The 19,615-nt window shown below is 37.1% G+C and overlaps 1 protein-coding gene across 7 annotated transcripts in view; it reads right to left on the bottom strand.

The window, feature by feature from the left end:
* Window positions 1-19,615, bottom strand: part of SLC16A9 (solute carrier family 16 member 9) — a 58,886-nt gene that overhangs the window by 13,278 nt on the left and 25,993 nt on the right. For all 7 annotated transcript variants that reach the window (XM_049108951.1, XM_025434603.3, XM_049108950.1 and 4 more), the window contains 2 exons: window positions 16,701-16,932; window positions 5,804-5,947 (listed from right to left, as the gene is read on the bottom strand). In XM_049108951.1, the coding sequence (XP_048964908.1) occupies window positions 5,804-5,947; window positions 16,701-16,896 (340 nt within the window). In that variant the 5' untranslated portion in view covers window positions 16,897-16,932. The remainder of the gene's footprint in view (window positions 1-5,803; window positions 5,948-16,700; window positions 16,933-19,615) is intronic.

Raw genomic sequence — 19,615 nt, forward strand, 5'->3', positions numbered from 1 at the left:
AGGAAACATTTTAGTAACCGTGCATTTTAACATGGCAATCTTAAAAAACAATATGAGTGAGCTACAGAATCCAGACACTGTGTGGGGTAGGGGAGAAGAGGCAGTGCCCTGGACATTCCCAGTTTGGCTACTAGAAGTCTCATATCCTGGAAAACCCGTCAGTCCTGGGCAAACCAGGACAGTGGTCACTGTAGTGGAGGGACCTGTCTCTTGGTCGTTTGAGAGAATTCCCATCCTGTGTGTTTCAAAGCAAGTATTTGAGCCACCTCTTAGAATAGTTGAGACAAGATGATTTACTATCCTGACCAAAGGTTAGGATAGGCAATTGCATGTGGTGTTCCAGAAATATCTACTTCCAGAAATGAAATTGTGGGAAGGTAACTTAGGGCACCATGAAAGATAAATAAGCTTAGTGTATCTAAATGCGGGTACTTTTTAAAAAGATTTTATTTATTCATGAGAGACACAGAGAGAGAGAGAGGGGCAAAGACACCGGCAGAGGGAGAAGCTGGCTCCATGCAGGGAGCCCGATGCGGGACTTGATCCCACGACTCTGGGATCGTGCCCTGTGCCAACGGCAGACGCTCAACTGCTGAGCCAACCAGGCGTCCCTAAATGCAGGTACTTTTATGCTGCTAGCTTCAAACATCTGCCTGGAAAGCTTAAAAATGCAAGTGACTGGCTAGGTTTTTTAATAAACTGGCTCTGACTGTAGCTTGAACAGTGTCATGTTCATGAGTACTCTGAACATGACACTGACTAGTTAAGGTCTGGAAATAAGGCAGGCTTGGATTCAAATCCCAGCTCCATCTCTTACTGGCTGGGTGACTCTGGGGACTCTAGAGTTTACTGAAACTCTCTAATTTTAGTTTCTTTATCTTTAAAACAATTTCACAAAATAGCTGTAAAGATTAAAAGACATAAAAAATATAAAATATTTAGTATCTGTGCCTAGAATATAATATAATAAGTACTAAAAAATAACCATTTTTTGACATGTTTTCACTTTTCACCTGAGTATTATAGCATTATATCACTAATAGCCTTAGACTAATTAGAAAATCATAGTTCCTTATTACAATTGAACATCCATGAGAGAAAAAAAGACTATCTTTAATGATATAACCATTAAAAACTAAACTAAACAAAAAGGCTTATAAAACTCTAACTGCTAAAATGAACGTGAGGAAATGACCTTTATCTCATTTGCCATAATTGAGTAAGAGAATCAGACTCTCTGTAAACATGGTGTTTTCTTACCCTCCCCAATCTCAAGAAGCTGTGCGGATTCAGTCTACAAGCAGATATTATCATGAAAATGAAGGAAGCGAAAATTGAATTTTTCCAAAAACCAAGAAGGAACAGTAAGAAAACACTAACCAGGTAACTAAATAACAATATACTCAGAAGAAAACAGAATGGAAGACCTTGATTTTGAGTTGTGCTTTTCAGAAAAGCAAAAACAAATAACTGGAGAGATGCCTGAGCAACTCATTCAGCACATATTTTCCACACCTATCCCCATCCTGCACCCCACTTTCTTTTTCCTGATTCAGTAAAGTAATTGAAAAAATAGAAGCCTGAATTACCAGGTTTGGCAGTGTGGCTTACAGTCAATTGACAAAAGGGAAACTGCCATTTTATGTTAGAAAAACTAAACGAGATAACATCATATTTTCATTATGATACTTTTTAAAACATCAACTAAGTGGCAAAACAGAATTATGCTCATTAGTACAATTTAGTATCCTTTTTGATATTGTGTATTATAATTAAACATACTAAAATGCTTTAATTTCTTTATCTATCTTCTTAATCTATTATGTCAATATTGTTGATTCAACAAAGCTTCCTCAGTAGCAAAACATTGCTGCTGTGGTCTTGAACTAAGTGGTCAGAAAGGAATTGAAGGGGAGAGGATGTATGCAACACCTCTTGTGTCTCTGTGTATACATTATTTCACAAATAGGCATAATCGCTCTGTGAAGTCTTTTGATAAAAATAAAAATAGAAGCTCAGAGAGATTCAATAATTTTCCAAGGTCACAAAACTGATAATAATGGTTATGCTAGCTAGTATTTGTTGTTGCCTTACATCTTCAATTCACAAAACCTGAAGGTGGATGTCATTATCACATTCTGTTTTAAAAAATGAGAAAATAGAAGTTAGGTAACTTGTCTGGAGGCACACAGCTGGCAAGTGAGTAAGATCGGGTTAACCCAGATGGTTAGACCCCAGAGCCTGCCTCTTGGCGCTTGCTCCTTCCCTCCCATATTGTTGCTCGTAAGAGACCATCTAGTTCATTCTAGCAATGAAAATGCTTAGTATAAAATTCTGCACAGAATTGGTGCTCAATGAATATTATCATTAGAATGAACCTTTCTTGTTTTTTCTAAGAAACTCAATACAAAAAGGAAAATGAGTTTAGGCCATAATAATTTCCTGTCACTTCCTTTTCAACTGGATATTCTAAATTGCGATAGAATGTAAGAATCATTGTTCACTATCACCTCATTTATTTATCCCCAAAATATTCAATGAGCCCTGGACTATGTACCTACTGATGAGAAAGAAAAGAAAGAAAGAAAGAAAGAAAGAAAGAAAAGAAAGAAAGAAAGAAAGAAGAAAGAAAGAAAGAAAGAAAGAGAAAGAAAGAAAGAAAGAAAGAAAGAAAGAAGAAAGAAAGAAAGAAAGAAAGAAAGAAAGAAAGAAAGAAAAGAAAGAAAAGAAAGAGAAAGCAAGAAAGAAAGAACGCAAGAAAGAGAGAGAGAGAAAGAAAGCAAGCAGAAAGAAATAAAAAGAAAGAACTAGAATCTAGAAAGCAAGAAAGAAAGAAACGAAAGAAAGAAAGAAAGAGAAAAAAAGAAAGAAAGAAAGAAAGACAAAGACATCTACCACAGTAATAAGTATTAATTATCTCTGGCTAGGAGTAGCTCACAGGGCCTCAATAATTACCAGGGGGAGTGATTTTTTATTAATTGAAATACAACTCAGTTCTTTTATTTGTTTTATTTTTATTTATATTTCACCTGACTTTATTTAGTCCTCACAAAACCTTGTGAGGTAGGTTTCCCAATGTGCCTTCACAGATGAAGGGGGAGCCATTTGTTATCAAGCTTGCTGAGGTTCACAAAATCTCCATCTCCTGACCCTAAGAAGGCCAGCACTCTCTCCACAAGCTTACAATTGCTTCTTAGTTGCAGGGATTAAGAACCTATTCTCACAAATCGAACTTCAATTATATATATATATATATATATATATATATATATAGAGAGAGAGAGAGAGAGAGAGAGAGAAGAACCTATTGTCAAATCAGAGCTTCAGACCTGAGTCTGTTTCCTGACCCAGAAACATTAAGTGAAGGACAGACTGGGATTCGAGGAGGAAGGACATGGCAACAAATGCTATGACAAGTATAGATAACAGTACCCTAAATACTTCCCCAAAGATGACTATGGCCATTTATTTAGGTAATTGTGCACCAGGGAAAGTGGGATACCCTTTGAGCATTGTTGGACACAGGACATGAGCTGGCAATGTTAACTCGGGGCCTGAAGTATTTACATGGCCTTCCCTTAGAGTGTGGTCATGCGGGGCCAGGTAATATATAGGATCATGGCCCACTTCTGGCTCACAATGGATTCACCGAGTCCATGGACCCAACCAAATTCCTAATATTTCATTGGCTCACACATTCATGATGGTGAGTATAACCCCCTACATTGTTCCTTGGCCAATGGAGTAAGAGTTATCATAGTGGGGAAAGCCAAGTGGAAGTCCTATAATACTACCAGAAGCCAAAAGTGTCAATCAAGACCAATCTCAGATCCCATTTAATTAATTGATAATCATAGATTCATGGAGGTGGAAGGGCACAGTTAGTTCTCAAAAGGTTTCAACAACATAAGCCAAATAACTTCACATTGCTCCCTTCATTACTACAGAAATTAAAATTTAGTTATGGGAGTTAGTTAATATTGTCTTTTTCTTTCTGTTTATTATTAGATAGTCTTCCAACACAATCAAATGTATATAACTCTTATATATTGCAAGCCAATTTTTAACTCTTAAAAATTCATTTTAATCTATAAGTAATGCATGCTATGGTATCACTCACTGCATCAATTTCTAAGTTGGTAACAACTTTGTATGCCTAGATTAACCTTGAAACCATGTGAAGGAGGAAAATCCCATGAAATTTTAAATGTGTAGTCCAGAGCTTGGGGAAAATGCTCAAATCATATCAATGACATCATAATTCAATTTTCTATGTAAAAAGGGATTTGTCCTAAAAGGAATAATACAATAGTCATGCATAAACACAGATATCTACCTTTTTATTTTAATGGCTTTAGACAACAATGCAAAATGATTATTCAATGGATACTCTCAAATTTTACACAAGAGACTAACGTATTTTTACCCACAGTCCAAAACTGTATTAAGCACTATAGGGAATATAAAATACCAAAAATATATTGCATGCTCTCAAAGAACGAACACAGGACTTGCTTATTTAGATTCAGATCTCAGCAATATTAGAGTATGTAGTTAAATTTAAAATAGACTTTAAGTGTTCAAAAAGCACAAAAATAGTTACAAAAATGTGAACGGGGTCAGGATCTGGTGTCAGACTGAATGGATTCAACACCAAATATCCTAGTTATATATCTTCAGTTAGTAATTTCTCTGAGCTTCCCTTTCCCTCTCTGTAATTTGGGTTCTTGTGAAGATTAACTGAGGTCAGATAAAGCATTCAGCACAGAGCCAAGCACACAGGGAGTACTCAGTGCATATTAGCTGCTATTACTTCTATTATGTTTATTTGGGAAATAGTCCCAAGTAAAAAAAAGAGGAATATTACTAGTCAACAAAATTAGGTTCCTTCAGACACTAGGAAAAACGTTGACTGCTGGAATCATCTTTTTCAAGTTCCCTATCAACGCCTCTAGGAATAGTCTGATGATGCTGAACATTGAATACAATTAGTATAATATAGGGGCGCCTTGGTAGCTCAGTTGGTTAAGCGTCTACAGTCCGCTCAGGTCATGATCTGGGGGTCCTGGGATGGAGCCCCACATCAGGCTCCCTGCTTAGCGGGTTGCCTGCTTCTCCCTCTCCTCCTGCTGCTCCCCCTGCTTGTTCTCTCTCTCTCTCTCTAATAAATACATAAAATATTAAAAAAAACAATTAGTAAAATACATCACAAAGGCATCTGCACCAAAACTAACTGTCAGTGCTCTCAGGCTCCGGACCCTCTCCTGTAACCAGGATCATCATCAATTATCCCCACCACTCAGTTTTTCTTCACTTGTGCCTTATCTTTAAAAAATAATAATAATGATGTGTTTTAACATCTACTTTTTATTTCTGCTGTAACTTTGAGTTGTGCACCCTGGAAGGACAGGATGTTTAGAATACAAATAGCTCAGCAGAGCCCTGCTTAACTGGCAAATGTGACAGTGACCATTTCCTAAGTCAGTGGGAAGTGCTGTCAAGCTCACGCTCCCCCCTCTCTTTTTTTCCTTTTTTGTGCTTTAGAAACCAGTGCTGAAATGAAAAATCTTGTGCCTCGCAAGAGAACATAATATGCATTGATAAAACATGTTTATCTTTTCAAACATTTTGACTCACTGAGCAGACATGTTACTAAGGCAGTAGCTTTCAGTGATTTGGTGATTGAAAGTAAATTATTTTTTATCATTTTCATGCCTTATATTAATGGAATAATAAACCTGACATTGATAAAATGATGTTTAACTCTGAAGCTTAGAAAAATTATAGTGACCAGCTTTCTTACCGACAACAATACCATAGGAAAAAAACAGAAAGTAGAGATTGGGAGCAAAACTGCTCAACATCAAGCCTCCAGCTACCATGAAGCCACTGAAGATTGTCACAGGTCTTGCTCCAAAAGACGAGACACAGAGGCTGCAGACAGGACCTAAAATAATAAATGAAATCTTCACTTATTTGACAATCCCATCATAAATTTAAAATAGTTTTTTCCACCACACAACACCACTAACAATAAGCATCTACTGTGTATTTACCATATTCCAGACACTCTGCGAGATACTTCCCATAAACAATCACATTTCATTTTAATCTCACTGCAGCCCTGGTAGGTGGATACTACTGTTAACCTCATTTTTTGATAAGGAAATTAGTTTCCTGATGGTAAGGCCACATAGTTAAGAAATGGGCATTCTGGAGTCAGACCTTACTCAAATTTGGAGCTCTGCTACTTGCTGGTGATTCAATCTCAGGCAACTTTTTTGATCTCTCTGTGCCTCAGTTTCCACATCTGAAGATTGTAATAAAAGTACCACTGCACAGCGTTACAGCAAAGACAAATGAGAGCACAGGTGTCAAACTGATCACAAGGCCTGACACGAGGAAGTCCCCAATCAATGCCAGCTCTTCAGTGATGAGAATGGCAGCAGCAGCCACCAGAGTAGTAACAGGGGAAGAAGTAAAAACACAGGCAGTCTGACTCCTGAGCCCAGCATCTTAACCATCATACTATGCTGAGGATTTTTGCCTCTTGCAAGTTCCATGCATTTTTCCTACACTGCAAAAGGGTGGTCATATAATTGATGAGAAAATAAGCTTGATGACTGACTGAACACAACCAATTGTGACCCTGTAGAGAGATGGGGGTGGTGGTGGTTATTTACTCCCTAGAGACTATTCTGGCAGGTGAGGTCAAATGGAAAAGCATCCTACCCATTTGGGTATGAGTCAGTCAGTACCATGGTCCTACATTCTATGTGTGATCTGGAACTTGTGGGAGGAAGTACACCATCGAATGACAGGTAACAGTGACACTACCTGGATCTGTTCTATGGGTAAGTGGGCAACTACTTAAGTAATGGGATTTAAGTGATAGTGAAATTCTTTCCCAATAGCAGGATACCTAAAAGACACAGCTACAGAGCTGAGCGTATCAGAAACGAAAGGACATTAAGGATTATTCAGCCCATTAGTCTCATTTACATGGAAGGAAACTGAAGCTCAGAGAGGTTATCCAAGCCCATGGCAGAAGAAAGAGCCCAGACTTTGAATGCAAGGAGAAATACACCTTAATTAAGTTGCCAACAACCTTTCAGGTACAAATTATCATCCCCAATTTTTAAAAAGCACAATCACCAGGATGACAAAAGGCAGACGATAGTATTATAAGGATATGAAGCAATCAGAACTCTCATATTGTCTCCTAAAGCTGAACATAGCACATTGTATAGCCCAGAAATTCTGCTCCTATGTACACACTCAATAGAAATACCTGTTTCAGAAGTACATAAATGTTCATAGCAGAACTATTCACAGTAGCCTAAAAACCCAGATGTTCATCAGCAATAGAATGTATAAATGAATTCTGGTATAGTCATACAATGGACTATTACATGGCAATGAGAACAAATGATTTATAGATACACATATAGAAGTATCTCATAAATATATGTTGGGTGAAAGATGCTCAACACAAGAAAGTATACATTGCATAATTGCAATTATAAAAAGTACAAAAACAGGAAAAATTAATCTATGATTAGTAGTCAAGATAACAGTCATCTTTGATAATGGCTAGGGAGTTATAACCAGAAGAGAGCACAGCCCACCTTCCAGGGTACTACCAATGTTCTGTTTCTTGATGTGACTGCGCTTATCACAGGTGTAACTTGGTTTGTAAAAAATTCATTGAGCTATTCTTATGATATGCACACTTTTCTGTATATATCTTTCATTTAGTAACCTCAGAGAAATGAGTTTCATTGTTAGTAAGTGATAGAGACAGGATCTGACCACTCCAACATTCCTGCCAATACCAGAGAATCTCTCAAGTGCATACTTAAGAACAGGATATGACCACTGAGATAGCACATAGCTCTCTCCACATGTACAGCTCTCCCACATTTATCCCTGGTCATGAACTGGCCCCTGACATTTCAGGCCTTCTATGTGAGCTGGTATAGAAAAGCAAACTGATATATTTATATGATAAACAAAGGGGAATATTCTGTGCCAGTGTTTTAAAAGGAAAATCCACTTGAAAGACCAAACTTATTATCCAGTAGTTGAGCTATCTGTATAACCAATGAGAAATACTTAGACACTTCAAAAATAGAACTGATTTTAATGGTCAAATTTCATAAAACATCATAAAAGCATGACCCTTCTGTGGTGTTTACCAAACTGCACTGACATTGAGATTCGGTGTCAACAAATTTAACAAGCACAATGGAATTAAAACACAGAGATAATTATTGGCATACCTGAAGAGTTTCAAGTTCCAACCCCAAAAAAGGACTTTAAATGTATGCTCCTTAATGCATGATAACTCCACAAGGAGACGCAAAGTATGGGAAACTAGGTATGTAGATGAAGGGTAATAATTTTCATAGCATGTACACTTACACTAGAATTATTACATGCTAGTAAGTACATAACCATTATCAATTATGGGATAAGTTCCTAAATCATTTTGGGCTAACATATGACTCTTTGAGAAAAAAATTAAGCTTAGGGGAAAAATGAGCAGAAATTCTTTGATAAAAACAGTAAATTGAGAGCTCTTTTTAAAAAATTATCTACTTTCATACTGCCATCTGCTGCTTACTTAGAGAAAAAAATCTTGATGTCAGAGATTTAAAGCAGATTTTTAGAGCTAAAAGAGGCCTTGAAAGAGTCCAAACACTTCATTTTTAAAATGATAAAACTGGAATTCAGAATGACCCTGTAATTTGACTAAGAATCCATAGCCAATCAATGATAGGGGTAAAGGCAAAGTCAGCTTAGCATTTTTCCCAACTGAGAAGTATTTCATTTGACATCTTAATTATTTCCTAAAAATCAAAATACTAGTAAAGAATGCCAATATACTTTTGTTAATAGCTTACAGTTTAAGTAGTTCTGTGAATTGATGGCAGATGAAAATGTACATTCATGCTCGTTTTGGTGTTTAAAATTTCAAAGCAAACTATTTTATTCTCATCCTCAGAACTAAAGTATCTCTAGATTCTATTTACGTAGATTTAGACCACAGCGGCCTCATATTTCATCAATAACAATTAGGGCAAAGTATAACTGGAATTGACCATTAAGTCACATCTGCAAGACATAACACATATACATGCTTATTAGTTCTAGCAATTTCAGGCAACTTTTCCAAGACGAGAAACCATAGAGTACTCCTCAGTACTGGATCAGTTTCAAGAGATAAATTCAATAAAAAGACGACTCTCAGAGGAGATTTCTTATAATGCTTCAGGTCTCATACTTTGCAGAAGGGGTCTTTGGAACAAGAGTTAGTTAACTCATAATATGAGCCAGTGATTCTACTTCTTGAAAGCTGTGAAATTTTAGACAGAAAGGAAGACAGAAAGCTTCATCTGGTGCCAGTTTTTTTTTTTTTTTTTAACAAATAAAGTCTTTTTAAAAATGTAACAACCATCTATTATTGCTGCCATTTCTTTCAAGAGGAAGAAGGATTTTAATAAGGAAATAGTGAGAAAGATAGGACTTGAGAATAAAATAAATGTAAGATAGTAAGAAGATAATAGGAACCTTATACACACACACACACACACAGGATATCAGTGCCTTTATAATCATTTTACCTTCAGTGAAAATGTTTCTTGGAACTACAGTTGTATGTATATGGTGTTTGGTAGCCATTATTACCATTACTACATTCTGTTTGGGAGATTAATACTGACGGATTGGTTGAACTGAAAGTCCTTGGCTACCTGTTAAGTAGCAGAGCTGGCAGTCAGCACAGAAGAATGGTCTAAGGATGGAGATGGCAGTGTGGGGCACTGACAGGTGAACAGCTCTAACCTTCCTCACAAATGAGAGTCAGGGCTCTTAAAGATATTCTATTCTCCTGGCAACATTATTGGCACAACGGAGACACATTCACTCAAAAAAAAGTAAGAGCCCAGGGAGTAGCCCTACAAACCAAAGTCAGGAGCAAAGAAAGAAAGGAAGATAAGGATGGGATTACCTCAATCAATCGGATTTGCAGATGACTATTAACAAATTGCTTTATATTTTTTGCTTCATTTTGTGCTTATTGAGGTAATTTTCAGCAATGAGGGGAATAAAAAGGGAAATGAAAATGAAAATTCTAACTGAAAAATTGTTTTGTTGTTGTGATCATGGGTGAATTAAGAAAATGAGAAGAATGGGTTGTTATAAGGAAGTCAGAATGATCTCCAAGTAAGTGATGAAATTGTTTGCTTCAGCCCTCAGGGTAATTTAGGAAGAAATAACAGAGCTAAAGTTTTGCTGGCTGTTAAAATTAGCACGGAAGAAGAATCCTCTTCTTAAAATTTAAAAGTATGTTAGTAATATTATATTTAAGTCTGCATCAATCAAACAAAAGACTAAACATTTGACCACTGTCATTCCTTCACTATTTAACAAGTGTCCACTGGAGTAACACTACACATTAGAAATACAAGAAGTCACACATATGAGCCACATATGGAATTCTAAACTACCTAGTAGGCACGTTAGAAAAGTAAAAAGAGGCAAAATTAATTTTAGTAATACATTTTATCTGATCCAATACATCTAAAACATTATCATTTCAGTATCATTAATGAGACATTTATATTCTTTTGTTTTGTGGTAAGCTTTGAAATCCAGTGTGAATTTGTTACACTTATAGCACATCTCAGCTTGAACTAGTCACATTTCAAATGCTCAATAACCACATGTGGCTGGTGACTGCTGTGCTGGACAGCACAGCACTGGAGTCTTATATTATGATAGAAGACACAGAGAGAAATACACACAATCCAAGACCTACACCAGAAGACAAAATAAACACACAAGAGTTAAATTAAAATCCAAAGTCACAGACAAGAGGCACCCAAAGAAAGGTTTCATATGTTTTGGGATTTCAGAAAAGAGAGAGCACCTTGGGCCAAAAAACTGAGCCTTGCACTGGGCCATAAAGTATGGTTTTATCAACAAAAGGGATGAAAATGCTAAATGGAGGAAATAGAAACACAATGTGGTTTTCCACTTTCTCATTATTATAAGATAGCTTTGGGAAAGAAATCATGCCCTTTGGGAAATAAATCAACTTCCATACACTTAGCTCTCCTAAACAGTTTCAGAATCCTAAGAGTGGTAGGATGGCCAGGCCTACAGCACTGAAGCCATAAATAGGCTGACTCATAAATAGAGTGAGAAATAAAATAGAGCAGTAACCATGCTGTATTAACTGTAGCATAGCAAGAATTTCCTAATAGAGCAGATGACTGGGTCATGAGAGACTTATCCCTCTACCCACAATGCAGGCAGCCCAGCAAGTTTTTAGAGGTTTCTCACCCGTTGTTCCTGCTGAGACCAGAAATTCAAATTCATCTCCCTAAAGGAAAAGAAAGGCACTAAGGAGCCAAACCCAATCAAATCCTTGATCTCGTGCAGAGTGACTGCCTTGCTTGTTGATTGGTTTGGTGATATACAGAGAGTACAGAAAGCTAATTCAAAAATCCAGAGTTATTCTCACCAATCCTGGAAATGCCTAGCATACTGGGAACTAGCCAGTGCAACAGAATTCTTGTAGGAGGCAGAAATTCAGTCCTACTTGAAGGAGTTAACAGAGCTTGGGAATAAAATCATCCAGATAATCCTCAAATGCTACTCTGTCAGCAGTCACAACTCATTCAGCAAGCCCAAATGGCTATACTGACTTACTATATTAATCTGAGGATAGATTTACTGACTCATTATCAATCTGCAGGTCTGTGGAGGAATTAAGGAGAAAAGGGAGGAGAGACTGTTAAATCTGCTTAGAGTACAAAAATACAGAACAAAAGGTCTCCCTGCTGTTTCAGCAACTCTGTTGTCTGAAAAACGGCCTCACCCTTCTTAAATTTGAAAAATGACGTCTAACCAAGAAGCACTTTAGCTCATCTGAAACCAATGCAGAGCCATGATCCTCCTTGAGTTAAGTTCATCTCTCCTCCATCAGTCACGTTTCAGGCAGAGAAACAGAACCAGAAGATACGTGTGAAGAGAGATTTATTGCAAAGAACTGGCTTATGCAATTGTGAGACCTGGCTGGGCAAGTACGAAACCCCTAGGGCAGGCCATCAGGGAGGACAGGTTGGAACTCTTTGGCAAAGGTGGAAGCTATCATTCAAAGATGGTATTTCTTCTTCTGGAAAAAATCATTTCTGTTCCTAAATCTTTTTAATGGATTGATGTTTCAATCCATTAAAATTTGGGTGCTGAGACATTCACCCAAATTATCTAGAATAGTCTCCCTTCCTTAAAGTCAGTTGATTATGGACTTTGAGCACATCTATAGAATACCTTTACAGAAACACACTATTGCTTGACTAACTAGGGAAATACAGCCTAACCAGGTTAACATTGACCATCACATCTCCCAATGCACTGCTTCCTTCTGCAACCAGATTTATTCTACCAGAATGCATCAGAGCAGTGCAGGCTCCAAGAATCTGCATAGAGGGAATCCATATGGATGGCTTTCTCCTTCAACGGTCCACCATGTACAGCCCATCCTCCCATCTGGCCCACCTCACAACCAATCTATATAAAACTCCAGACACTGCTTTGCCCTTGCATTTTTGAAGTCTCAAATTAGTAAGCTTTTTTTCTGTCTCCTCCCTGAAACTAAAATCTCTTATAAGCACAAAAAATGTCTTCTGTCTTGGAATCACGAGCACAGAGGAGACTCTATGGATGTATGTAATGGAAGTGAGCTCACTTACTATGTGTAACCCAAATTCCCAGCATTATTTATCCCAAGGATCACCTGGACAAGCAAATAATTCAGACAAGAGGAAGAAGTATTTTCTCCTCAATTATTCAAGTTTCAAAGAGAAGGAATGAAAAATTAAGATTATGAAGAATGTAAAGAAGTACATGTCTTGCATTGTTCTACTGTGCTACTGTGAGCTACTGTCCAAGTCTAATTTTGCCAGAGAAAAGGGGTGGGCCTTAAACTTTGAGATGCTTGGGGACAATCTTACCAAGTTCTAGTTCTCCCTTCAGCCCATCGCCCCAGAAATATCTTTGTCATTCATTCTGAAGGGTCCCTTTCTTTTGCAGATTCCACAGTTTGGTTGGAACTGCTTGGGAAAGTGATTTTACTTTATTGTGGCTGATTCTTGTTCTCAAATAGCTAATGTTTGTGGAGCACTCACCATATACCAAGCACCATCTCAATTATTCTATACAACAATCATATTAGGTAGTACTTTTATTGTCCCCAATTTAAAAATGAAGAAACAGGCTTAATGGGTTAGAGAAACTGGAGCTTGGGTGTCACTATTCCTCTTAGAGAATGGACTTTATCTTGGGCTTCATCTTCATGTGGGCATCTTGGCCCCTAAAACTTAAGGACAATAATGCCTACTTCAGGGCATTGTTGGGAGGATCAATTAAGATCAAGTATGTGAAAGTGGCTGGTATTGAGCCAGGCACAGAAGGGGCTCTTAGTGAACTGGAGGGACAGGCAAATGTAAGCTGCTTAGCAGAGGTACTTATTCTTCTGGGTCTACCTCAGTTATAAAGCCCCAGGAGCTGGACTGTAGAAGAGCTGTATTGTAGAAGAGACCTACTATGTCTTCTCTGGACAAAACTGAGTAAAGACAATAACTCATGTACTAGAAATATTATGGCCTACCTGCATCATAATCATCTGGGGAGCTAGTTAAAATGAATACACCCATCCTCACCCCCCATCTCCACCCCACTGCACTGATAGGTAGGAAAGTGCTTTTTTAGACAAACTTGAGTAATTCATATATACTCCTGAATTTAAGAGTAAATATACACAAACACACATATACACACATACATATATATGTGTGCATATATGTATGTATATATGTAAAGTCCATCTTTATCCCAAAAAAGTATGAATATAACTATATATACACAAATATAAATTATATTTTTTATCAAAAAACATGCAAAGAAGTCCATTTATGTGTGTTTTTTTCACCAAATCAGAATCAGTTGGCACTATTTTTCATGTTTTACATGGCATATGCACTGCTACAACCAAGCAGAAACCCTACAGTAGCTCCCTTTACAAATAAGTGAAGGCAAATCATACATTAGAGAATTATCGAAAACTGCAAGATTGAAATCTAAGTTAAGAGGGTTTAAGCCAGTGGTAGTTCCCATCTGAAAATCACTTCTCAGGTTATAAAAATTCACATATGTGGGCCCTATCATAGACTGACTGAATTAGAATGTCTGGGGGTCGAATAAAGGCCTTTATATGCTAAACCATTTCTATAGATGATTCTAGCTACCTCCCTGGTTAGGAACTGCTGATAACCATTTGGGTCACCAAAATAAGCTATACTTTTCCCATTTTCAAGGTAGTACTAATGTGTTTGTTTCTCTGTACAACAAAGTTGTTAACAAAGGGCTGACATGGTTCACATGCTGTTAGACACCTCTTGCTAATACTTCACTAGCATGGTTTCCAGGCTTGTCCTTTAATTTATGTTATGAAGAGACGGGGAGGCCAATATCATGCATGTTCAGTGAATATCAACTAAAGTGCTCACACCTGGGCACATATACACACCTATCAGGGGTCACTCTTCAGCCATTATATTTTTCCTACCACTCCCTCATTCATAAACACTCTGGTCTCTTTATTCCATGTTCACTTTCAAAGGGTATGACCAGCTGGTCCAAGTGCCTCCTAATCTAGCTAATGACCCTGAGGTGAAGTGAAGTGGGACTTACACAAGGTATCTCAGCTAAGTAGTCTTAGCATCAGGATTTGAACTAGCCATTGACTTCAATCCAATGCTCCCTCCCCACCCCAATACTTGTTCTCTCCCCTGAACATTGGAGGGATGCTCTATTTCCACAGCTCCTACAAGCAAGCCTGGCTTTGTAGGCTTAAGCCTACTCTGGCCTCACAGAGCACAGCTCTTAGAAGGGTCATGCACTTGATTTACTGCTCTGCTGTTGCTGTCTTACAATTCTTAACAAGAGGTCTTGCATTTTATCTTGTACTGGAGCCTGCAAATTATGTAGCTGGACCTCCTAAAAGCTAAGGGGCCCACTCATGACCCTTGAAGCAGAGGGAGCTTGGGGAACGTGTAGAGCTGCAGTTCAGAGTCTCAGCCTGAGTTCTGCCCCAGCCATCCCTAAAGAGCTCTCAGCTTCTCTGAACCCTCAACTTCTACCTGGACAGACTTAGTGAAAAAATTTGTTCTCTGAGTGTGTGCTGAGACATCATTTCCATTACCCTTGACCCCTGCTGGAAGACAAAGTAATGACACTTTTGTTTTACTTAGTATTCGGTAATAGAAATGTAACTAATTGGAGAACATCAAAAAATTCTGTCCTCCTCATACCAGATCATTTTCTAGAAATCAATACTTGCAAACCCCTATATTAACAAATCACATATCATCCATTTGTACTTTGACAGCGTTGCAAACAATCCACATTTTGAAAAACTCTTTCAAAAAATCTTGAGCAAACTCTTCCTGTTTCTCATAAGTTCATAATGATAGTATTATTTTCATTTGTTTAGTTATGTTTAGTTATCTTATCTGGCATGGCCAGATGATCCAGCATTGTTTTTCAAGTCTTGCTTTTAATTTAAACAAGGTAATACATTAGTTGGAAGCAAATGTTTTGTTTTGTTTAAAGAAATTCTCTTTAGTGATATTCAGGAGGAGGTATGGCTAATGCATTTTGTTTTCATGAAATCATTTCAAAGCTGAAAATTACTTTACAAAGCACCACATTCAATGTCCTTATTTTCTCCTTATATACCCACAGAATAGAGATTGTGATTTACTCATGAACCATGTCATAGCACACAGAAAGAGACCCCAGGGCTACTGATCCCAAACCATTTTAGCACATCTGTGCTTAAATAGTTCCAAGTAAATTAGATGACCACTAAATATTGCTGCAGAGTTCAAACTATTACTTCAGAAACTAAAGTGCCATATGATTTTTATCCTTTAAAGGTAAACAAAAACCCTCCACTGTTCTTTCTAAAGATGACAGGAGTCACTATTATATATAAATATTTATGAAGAACATTACTTTTGGAGACATTATGAGAAGTCTTTTGGAGACAAAATACCTCACATCTGTATCATATATAATACTATATTAAAATTCTGACCAACGTCACCAGTGTGAAATGGGACTTTCTTATGAAGGTGACACAAATGATGTTCATACAATTTGATCACAGTGTACCTAAATCTGAGAGGAGTAATTTTGAATCATACAGGAACTGCTTACAGGACTGCTTAACATCAAACAGTCCTTTGGTCACCATCATTCACTGGACATGCTTGGATCTATGTCTTCATCTCCCTGTGTCATTCTTTCTGATGTGTGTCTTTCACTAAACTGTGAGTCTCTTAAGGACGGAAACAATGTGTTTACTGTTCATCTTTTTAATATCCAGCATCTAGCACACTGCCTGGCACATAATAGCAAAAAAATGAATAAATAAATGAATGAAGATCTCATGGAACTCTGTATTTTCACACAGATTTATTATAGAGAAAGGGACCATGATCTCAACGAAGGCAGGGAAATATGTTATACTTAAAAAATATCCTCCTATGCCTTGCACAACATTAGTTATGCAACAAATCTAATTAAATGATAAAGGGGTGAGAAGAAGCATAAATATATCCACTTACTTGCAAGCAAGCCAACTCCACTTGCAAGAGATCCGACCCAGGCTGTTTTTCCTTTCCCTTCACCAAAGGTGTCCAGCCATTCTATGTACAGGACTCCAACAGCCAATGGTGATCCATAACACAAAAACTGAGTGAAAAAGGAGACAAGCACAATCACCCAGCCCCATCCACCATCAGGTGACTTTTTAAATTCCATCGTAAGGTAAGATCGTGAGGTATTCCTCTATAGGTCCTAAGCAAAAACAAAAAGAAGAAAAGCATATTTAGAGCATGGTAGGGCACAGTATTTTGGATTAAAAATATCTCCTCCTAAATTAAATCATGAAAAGCTTCTCTAAAAATACACATGGAAAAGCATTAAATATCACTGACATAACAAGTAACTTTAAAATTTTTACTGATGATTTGAGTAGGGAATACATCCACATGGTTCAAAAAAAATTTTTTTTAATTATAAAAAGGCACAGAGTGAAAACTGTCCCCACTCACCAAGTTTGGTTTCTTGTCACATGTTGGCTTCCCCAGGAAGCAGACTCTTGTAAGAAGGAGGTTTTTTATAACAGGCAGGAGAGGAAAAAGGTAAGCTGACATGTAGTGTCAAGAAACAGAACTTTTGTTTAAGATTTTATTTATTTATTCATGAGAGACACAGATTGAGAGGCAGAGACAAAGGCAGAGGGAGAAGCAGACTCCTGCAGGGAGCTCAATGCGGAACTCGATCCCAGGACTCAAGAATCATGACCTGAGCCAAAAGGCAGACGCTCAACCACTGAGCCATCCAGGTGCACCTAGAAAGGGAACTTCTAAAGCTGAGATGACCCTTCAGAGTTGCCCTGAGTTAGGCATGGAGAGTTGACCCATCATATCCCCATGTTGATCATTCACCAGATTCAGGCCATCCAGGAAGAGGGCGTGACCTTAGGTGAGGGGACTCCCTTCAAAGGAGTCAGTCATTCCCTTAGGGCTGTCAACTGAAGGCACCCTGCTGGCAGTACTCTTAGCAGCTGGGGCAAGGAATATCTCATTCACAGAGGGAGTCTGGACAGGAATTGGCAGCATATGACAATGTCCACCAATTTGAGTATCCTTCCAGATTTTCTTCATGAATATACAAGGAAAACCAAGCAAATGTTCTTAGATTTTCCTCTTTTTCAACAAAAAGTAGCATATTGTACATTCTATTCCAGACCTTGTCGCATGCACGTAACATCCCCAAGATTTTTCCCTATCAATATATAGACAGCATCCTTAGTCTTTTTTTCTTAATAAGCATAAAGTATCTCACCAGATGGCTACACACTTGTTTATTTACCGAATAGGCAAACAATACACAGCCTTTTAGTCTCTTTAGGTGTTTGGCTATTGCTATATGATATATAATATATATATCATAATATATTATAATATATTATCTAGTTTATTAGCTATCATCTAGTTCAAAAATGAAAAAGAAGGCTGAAAGCTATACAGCCCACACCTATCTATTTCCCACCTAACTCCCATATCCTCCTCAGGAAAACAATGCTTCTGGTTTCCTTTACATTCTTCCAGAGTTTGCTTATGCATATATTGCTAACTCAAATATAGATTTCCTCTATTTTTTACACAGAAAAATAGTATGATATACATACATTATATATATATATACACACACACACATATATTTGTATATGTCTTGCTTTTTTTTTCACTTGACAAATATCCTGAAGATCTTTACCATCAATGCACAGCGACCTTCCTTATTTTCTTCTTCATGCTGCACTATGTTTCAGTATAGGACTTTCTCTTAATTCAACCAGCTCCCTGTGACTTACAATGAAAACACTGCAGTGAATAACCTTACATATACATATATCTTTCTGCATATATGCATATCTGTTAGGTAAAACCCAAAAGAGGAACTGCTGAGTCAAAAGGCATGTACACTGTAATTGTAACCAGCATTATGAAATTGGCTTCAAGGGATTAAACCAATTTATATTTTCCCCAGCAATATGGGATGTGTCATAAAACTTTTGGGTTTTTGCTGGCATGGTAACTGTAAAACAGTATTTGAGTATAGATTTATAGTGTATTTTTCAGCATTCCTTGAATGTTGTGTTCCTTTCATAGATGAAAAGTCATTTGTAATTCCTATCTAATTCTCGGGTATATATACATAGGTGTATTTCTGAATTTTCCATTCTGGTCCATTGATCTCTCTATTCACTCACCATTTCCACATTAGTTTAATTACAAATTTAACTGTTCCGTGAGTTAAATTTGTAAGTGGATTTAAGGCAATTTGATCCTTTTATGATGTTGAATCTTTCTATCAAAAACATAGTGTGCCTTTGCATTTGTTTAAGTCTACTATTGTGTTCTTAATGTTAAAATTTTCCCTAACATTTCTTTTTAAGTATTCTATTCTTTTTGCTAATATTATAATTGGGGTTATTTCTTTGTGTATGTAAAAGTTATTGATGTCTATATGTTAATTTTGTGTCCCACTACCTTACTAAATTCTCTTGTTTGCTGTAGATTTTTGGATGATTCTCTTGAGTATATACAATATATAATACAATAAAGCTACACAATCATCTACAAACAGTGATAGTTTTACATTTTTATTTTGAATATTTATACTTCAGATTTCCTTCTTTTGCCTTTGCATCGAACAGGGTATAAAGAATAATGTTAAATAATAGGTAAGGTTTATGTCTTTGGTTCCTAACTTAGTTGGAACACTATCAAATGCCAAGCTTCTGTCTCTGGGGCTTAGATCAATTTATTTCACAAAGTTAAGAAAACATTTATATGTCTCTATTTTTGAGTATTCTTATAAAGAATGCTTACTATATTTTATCAAATGCATTTCTGGCGCAGAAGATGATTAAGATTTTTTCCATATAACTTTTAATGTAATAAAATCTGTA

This window comes from Canis lupus, chromosome 4 (genome assembly GCF_003254725.2).
Source record: "Canis lupus dingo isolate Sandy chromosome 4, ASM325472v2, whole genome shotgun sequence".
NCBI classification, from domain to species: Eukaryota; Metazoa; Chordata; class Mammalia; order Carnivora; family Canidae; genus Canis; species Canis lupus.